Genomic DNA, 7,819 nt, shown 5'->3' with positions numbered 1-7,819 from the left:
TTGATTTTGTGATATCGGGATTTTATGCTTTGGTTGTTTGTATTTATACCCTCTAGGTCTATGTAGAAGCACTAGTGCGGAAAGAAGATTTTACACCCGTTTTTTATACATATTACACCCGTTATGATAGGGTGTAAATTCAAAGGGTGAGATATGTATGAAGAATTTACACCCGTTTTAAAACGGGTGTAAAAAGAGAATATATTACACCCTATTTTAGATTTAAAAAAAGGGTGTAATTGGTAGATATATACATTAAATTTTAAGACATTTACACCCTATTTAATATAAAACGGGTGTAAATTGTCACCTATTACACCCTGTTTTAGATAAAAAAAGGTGTAATTGGTAGATATATACATTGAATTTTAGGACATTTACACCCTATTTAATATAAAACGGGTGTAAATTGTCACCTACATACATTGAAGTTAAACGAATTTACACCCTATTATAATTCAAACGGGTGTAAAATGACAAATATTTACACCCTATTTTTGATATATCAAATGTAAAATATCTTATAATTACATTTAATTTTAACACATTTACACCCTATTTTGTGTATGAAGGGTGTAAAATATCTCAATTTTTTTAAAAATATTTTATTTGAAATTTCATTAAACCAAATATTTTTATATATTCGTGGATATTCAATAAAAAACAAAAATAACCAAAACAAACATTTCTCTAATCTTTAGAATCTTGCACCAAGTCATACATCAACAAAAATTGTATTCATGTAAGAAAAAAATTCAACCACTTTGTTCATGTAACTTGTACCAATAAATCATTCATGGAACAAAAATATATCTATATATAAGTTTTTTTTAATCGCTTCTGTTTTGTCATTAAATCTTTCTTTTCCTGGTTCTCTTGCTCTTCAACCTTTTGCAAAAAGAATTGAGCCCAAAGTTGTCGGATGTGATCAATTGACTCTTTTTCATATGATGAGGTGTCTGTGAATATCTGCAAGTTCAAACATATAATAAATTAAACAACTACATGTTAAAACAATAATTTACATGTTTTTCATTAAATATATGTAATATAAAATACCTCATTGAATCTTTCAACAATACAAGCATCAATAATGTCAAACATATTTTTCATGACATAATATCCACATGCCCATCCGTTATCTTGTTGATGCCCCTGCATATAAACTCCTAGTTACATTAAAGCCACCAAAAACAACAACATCACAAACTTTTTTCCTTTTTCACAAAATTTGTACCAACACTAACTTTCTTCACTCGACATAGAAACACATACAATTTTAGTTGGTTCAGAGCATGTACAACTCTAATTTTATCACCATAAGTGCAATTCAGTAATAAATATACTACATGTTTATAATGATAACTTACAAATATATCACTTGCAATTATAAAATCGGAATTTTCTTTTTCTTTATCTCATTTATAATAATATAAATAATCAAGATATATGGGCATTTAATACCTCTTTATAAATGGTATCTTTCAAGAACTAAAAAATCAAGCCAACACACCAGTATTCCAAGAAACGACAATATAGTAAAACAAATCTTACCATAATATTCTTCCAATTAGGCTTCTTCTTCTTAATACCTCTTAATAAATGATAACCTTCTAGAGCTCTGATAAAAGAGTTGTCAACGAAGTAAGTTATAAATATAAAGACTATGTGTACAAAAATTTAGTATAAATGATATCTCTCTATTTAGGCTTCTTACCCCTCCAATATGACCTTAATATTTTTCTTAGGAGATCTGTTTAATGAACAAAACCAAAAAATAATATTATCTTCAGGACAAATGACAAACAATTGCCAGTGATTGCTGTAAATTTACAAAAAAAAAGTGTTAGAATCAATAAAATTTAAATATTACAAAATAACATATGAAAAACGATAAAACCTTGAAGGAAACATGTACTTACCTATTTAGCAATGGTCTTAAATAACATTTTTTTGGCTCTCCATCCAACTTATTTTGTATGTATGTTTGAATAACTTCGGCCGGTTTTGTGTGAACTAGTATCCTATTTGGATCGAGAAACCCAAATAGTTTGTTGAAATTCTTGGAGATACACATGCGATGTAGATATCTAAATTTTTGAAACAAATATTAATTATATTTGATACATAAAAAAATAACTAACAATAGAATATGATACTTACGTGCACCATAAAGACAAGATAGATGTGGATAGCCATTTAATACCGGAAGTTAATTCATTAAGATCCACCCTATCAATAAAAACTGAGAGTTCACTTGTTTCATGATCCAAATCTAGAGAGAATGAATTTTCCTTGAGATTGTTAATCTTTTTGAGGTAATCTTCAGAAGCATCCATTTTTTTAGTTAAATCTTCAGTAGTCATAACCTTTGAGCAACTTCCGTTAGTGCTCGTACCCACAGATTCTACATGCTGTATCAAGTGAACATTAATTAAATTAATTTTTTTCTAATTTTTAGTAGATTAATTGTATCCAGTTACGCATACCTCTTTTATAAACATCTCTTTAGGCCTCTCGGAGCGGAGCTCCAATTGCATCTGTTGTAGGAGTTTCATTCCTTGTTGGATTTGAGCTCTCTCCTCTTGCATCTCTTTTTGCATTTGTTGTTGGAGCTCTGTTCTTTGTTGTTGGAGATGTTTTTGTAATTTATGTTGGAAATCTATATTCATTTTTTGCTCCAAGGCTTGAAGGTGGGCTAGAAGGTCATCTTGAGAGACACCTCCTAAGGTGGAGCGTGAACTTTTTCCATAGAATTTCTTAAAGCCCACACCCCTAGGAGCAGTGCGGATCCGACCAGGGTGTTCATTTATTCCAAGGGCAACAGTCAAGATATCGTCACGCCCTTCAAAGACAATAGTACCTTGTGTATTTTTTTCCACTAACTCTCCCTAAAACATTTAGATACATATAAAAATGATGTAAAATGATTACTAAGTTATGAATGAAATTTAAATTTATCAATAAATCTTTTATTACTTACAATCTTAGATGCTACTAAGTTTGTTGCCTCAGATGTAAAATTTCCCGATGGCTTCTGTCGAGCCATCAACCATGCCTCATATCGCTTTAGTTCGGGAGGGTCAACCATCAAACTTTCATCACCTTTGGCCTCTTCAATCACTTTTTTCCTCCTCTCTTCCATTACGGTGGCCCTAAGTTTTTCATAACCACCACGAGACAAAATATGAGGGTGGATATTCTTTGATGCATGTGTCTTTCCTTTTAGCCTTTTCTCCTATTACAAATAAATCACATTAAACTAAACGTCAAAAACCAAATCAATTTAGATAACATAAAAATAAATCTACAAATTTAACTAACTTGAAAATCTTCTTTTTGTCGAGTCTGGACAAACAAATCCCAATCTTCTTCTTTGATAAATTTATACTTTTCAAATGGAGTTGTATTTCCATGCTTATCTCCTTTCCCAAATATATAGACATTTGAGAGCAATGTCTTAAATTGCTTCAATCGTTCCCCCATATAAACAAACCAATGCTTCCTAAATTCTTTATCAGTGGGGCAAGTGAACTTACACTTCAAAACATAAGGAGTGTTAGTAATTGAAGCAATTATAGATAATAACTTTAAAATAATTAATTAAAAATTCATACCGTGATATCGTCCCATATCAAGTCCTTCAACTTATCGCTTATCTTTTTCCATTGCTTTTCATTTATACTAACCTTGCTACGTGCAATGAATGACAAATAACTTTTAAACTTTGCAGCATACTGACCAATGGGTTGGAAGGTATCAGGATCAAAATCAATTTGGTATTTTTCACCATCAGGAAGTTTGGCAATGAAACGTAGCAATGCTGTGACACCTCTAGTCTTCTTTTTTTTTGGTGAAGAGCTAGATGGTTTATCCATAATTCCTGTTTAGAGAGAAAACAATATTAGTCAAAACTAAAATTAAAATGAATAATAAACATAATAACAATTTATTAACTAAAATATAGTTATTAGTAAAATATAGATGGTTTTTCTTGGTTATTTGTTATTATCCTCCAAAATCCCTTCTTGATGATCATAACGAATGGCATAAACATCATCAACTTCATTTTCATCATTAAAATAAGGCCTTTGTGTTGAAAAAGAAGTATTGTGATCAATGTCTAGAGTTGAATCTTCATTTTCATCACTATAATTCATGTTTCTTCTTTGGAGGACAACAGACCACCTAGTGTTCGAGGGATCCTTTACATAAAATACTTGTACTGCTTGAGCTGCCATGATAAAAGGTTCATCCTTATATCCTACCTTATCAAGGTCCACCAATGTAAATCCTAATTCATCAGTTTGCACACCATTGTTACTATTAACCCATTTACATTTAAAAATAGGAACTTTAAACTTAACATAATTGAGCTCCCATATCTCTTCTATAACGCCAAAGTAAGCTGTGGATGCCAAGACAGGGTTTTTATCCTTTGAACTAGAAAAGTGCATTGAAGAAGCTGTTATCATTACCCCACTATTTTGCATGGTACTCTTGTCATCCTGTGATTTTGTACAAAAAGAAAACTTATTTATATCGTACCCACTCCAACATAAAACATTAAAGCTAGGCTCGTATGCTAGAAACTTTAATGTATCAGAAGCATTATCATCATTCATAATCTTGGTTTTAAACCATTTTGAGAATGTTCTGTTATGCTCTTTCAACACCCATTTTTCAGTCATACGAGGGTTTTTAGCTTTGACAATGGTTTGATGTGTACTCAAGTATGGATGAACCTCGTCAGTGTTATTCAATATATACAAATGTGCTTGAAAAACTTCCCCTTCGCCCATATGCTTAACCTTTAGACGTGTACCCTTACCGTCACATCTTCCATCATGACGAGACTTGGGTAGTCCTACAGGTTTTGCATCTGACAAATAGTCTGTACAAAATTCAATGGCTTCTTCTGTGATGTACCTTTCAACAATAGATGCTTCAGGACGATAATAATTCTTCACATAGCCTTTCAATATCTTCATGTATCGTTCAAAAGGATACATCCACCTTAAATAAACAGGACCACACAATCTAATCTCTCTAACTAGATGAACAATCAAGTGAACCATGATGTCAAAAAATGAAGGAGGAAAAAACATCTCCAACTGACACAAGATAATAATTGACTCGTTTTCCATCTCGTCCAATTTATCAGGGTCAATCACTTTGTTACAAATATCATTAAAGAATAAGCACAATCTAGTTATGGCATGTCGGACATTTTTTGGCAAGATGCCACGAATAGCCACAGGTAGTAGTTGTTGCATCAAAATGTGGCAATCGTGAGATTTTAAACCAATTAGTTTGAGATCTTGTATTGACACGAGACTTTTGACATTTGAGGAGTATCCATTTGGCACTTTCACACCTTGTAGACACTGGCAAAATTTTCTTTTCTCTTCTTTTGACAATGTATGACACGCCGGTGGCAAATAGGTTTTGTTACCTCTTGGTTGAGGAGCTAACTCCTCTCTTATTTTCATCTTAACCATATCTAAACGAGAATTTAAACCATCTTTGGTCTTACCTTGAATATTAAGAAGTGTTCCGATTACACTATCACACACATTTTTTTCCACATGCATTACATCAATACAATGTCTTACATCAAGACTGGACCAATATGGAAGGTCAAAGAACACTGAACTCTTCTTCCATATATTATTACTTGTAATCTTTTTTTGTTTTTTTCCAAAACTAACACTTATGTTCCTCACCCGATGATAGACTTCTTCTCCAGTTAAGGCCTTTGGGGCAACTTTATACTCCTGATATCCATTAAAAGCCTTTTTCAATCTTCGATATGGGTGATTATGATTAAGAAATCTTCGGTGTCCAAGGTAAACAGTCTTTTTTCCTTTCTCTAATTGATGGTAGCATGTATCTTTTTCACATATAGGGCATGCTTTATGCCCCTTAACTTTATAACCAGACAAGTTACCATAAGCTGGAAAGTCATTGATGGTGCAAAATAACATAGCCCGCAATTTGAAAGTTTCATTTGAAAAACTATCAAATACATCAATTCCTTCATCCCACAACTTTCTTAAGTCATCAATCAACGGGCTTAGATAAACATCTATGTCATTTCCTGGTTGTTTTGGTCCAGAAATCATCATAGATAACATAACATGTTTCCTCTTCATGCACAACCAAGGAGATAAATTATAGATAATCAAGAGAACGGGCCATGAACTATGGTTACTACTTAAACTACCATATGGATTCATTCCATCAGTAGAAAGTCCAAGCCTAAGGTTTCTTGGTTCAATGCCAAAGTCTGGAAATAAAGTATCAACCTTCTTCCATTGCAAAGAGTCGGCTGGATGCCGAATTTTTCCATCACACTTCCTTTCTTCTGCATGCCATCTAATATTCTTCGCATCATTTAAATTACCAAACAATCGCTTAAACCTTGGAATAATTGGAAGGTACCATAACACCTTTGCTGGAGGACCCTTTGTGGTCACATCACAACCTTCATCATCACTCTTCTTCTTATAGCGTGATGTCATGCACTTGGGACATTTTTCTTTCTCTTCATTATCTTTCCAATACAATATGCAGTCATTAGGGCATGCGTGTATTTTCTTATATTCTATACCCATTGGACATAATATCTTTTTTGCCTCATAGGCCCGGTTCGGCAATATGTTTTCTTCCGGTAACATTTCCTTCAACAACTCTAACAATTGTGTGAAGCTTTTATCTGTCCAACTATTAATCGCCTTCAAATTGAACAATCTTAGCACAGCCGACAGTCGTGTGAAGTTTTTACAATTTGGATACAAAGGGATTTTACTGTCATTGCAAAGAGTATCATGTATATTTGCCCGTTGAAAAGAGTCTTGTCCAATATCACGGATCATATCTTCTAGACGATCACCCATCTCTACATCAAACTCTTCTTTAGGAGAGGCCTTTGGCGCGTCAGACAATTCACCATGCCATATCCACTTTGTATAATTTTGACAAATCCCGTTAACTCCTAAGTGTTCCCATACGATGTGAGCCTCTAAAGGTGCAATATTTACACACTTAGCACAAGGACAGTGAAATCTTCCATTACTTTCAGGAAGATTAGTTTCAGCAAATTTCAAAAACTCTAACACTCCTTTCTTATACTCTTCGGATAGGCGATTTTTTTGCATCCAACTACGATCCATAACTATGTAAAGAACAAAAAGAATTGTAGTTAAAAGATGCACTTACAAGTATAATACAACTAGTGTTTCTTATAAATAATACAACTAGTCTTGTGAGGAAACCATAATTTTGATCATAAATGTGTTAAGTTAGTGACAACTAAATTGACAACTAAAAACACAGTTAGCAAACTAATTTTACAAACTCAGAAGCAAAACTAGCGAACAACGCTGAATTATAACAAACACTTGGTTCTAATTTCCAAACTGAAAACTAAATACTATTGTTTAAGGTTGAAAAGATAATAAAAACCTTTCCCTTTTAAATGAAGTGGAGGTCATTTATAAGTTTCAACATGGTGACCTTGTTAGACTTCTAGGCTGCTGCAATGAAGCAGAAGAAAATATCTGGGTAGTTTTAATGCTTCATAGTGAGACTATGAATATTCTTCCTCCATGGAAACCAGCATACATTCAAAGTCAGACACTAACAGCTTCTCAGTTGCTCTCCATCAATGATGTTACATTGTCAAATTTTGAAGGCAGAAAGGTATAGAGTTCATATTTTAATTAGAACAATATTTTTCATTTAACGTACACTTGAAATTCTGCAATTTTTCTGGATAACTACATCTGAAGTGACCTTAAGTGCAGCAGGAATATTT

At 32.8% G+C, this 7,819-nt stretch overlaps 2 protein-coding genes across 2 annotated transcripts; both read right to left on the bottom strand.

The window, feature by feature from the left end:
- Nucleotides 1-765: 765 nt before the first annotated feature.
- Nucleotides 766-3,878, bottom strand: LOC127104613 (uncharacterized). Its single transcript, XM_051041791.1, has 10 exons — nt 3,690-3,878; nt 3,325-3,588; nt 2,984-3,238; nt 2,490-2,891; nt 2,164-2,414; nt 1,923-2,090; nt 1,718-1,822; nt 1,555-1,621; nt 1,060-1,155; nt 766-969 (listed from the first exon to the last, which is right to left on the bottom strand). The coding sequence occupies exons 1-10, from the start codon at nt 3,876-3,878 to the stop codon at nt 814-816; spliced, it is 1,953 nt and encodes a 650-aa protein (XP_050897748.1). The 3' UTR covers nt 766-813.
- Nucleotides 3,879-3,998: 120 nt separating this feature from the next.
- Nucleotides 3,999-7,175, bottom strand: LOC127104612 (uncharacterized). The gene has a single exon (XM_051041790.1). The coding sequence runs from the start codon at nt 7,173-7,175 to the stop codon at nt 3,999-4,001; it is 3,177 nt and encodes a 1,058-aa protein (XP_050897747.1).
- Nucleotides 7,176-7,819: the final 644 nt, after the last annotated feature.

This window comes from Lathyrus oleraceus, chromosome 7 (genome assembly GCF_024323335.1).
Source record: "Lathyrus oleraceus cultivar Zhongwan6 chromosome 7, CAAS_Psat_ZW6_1.0, whole genome shotgun sequence".
In the NCBI taxonomy this organism is placed as follows: Eukaryota; Viridiplantae; Streptophyta; class Magnoliopsida; order Fabales; family Fabaceae; genus Lathyrus; species Lathyrus oleraceus.
This window is presented reverse-complemented; position numbering and strand designations above follow the sequence as displayed.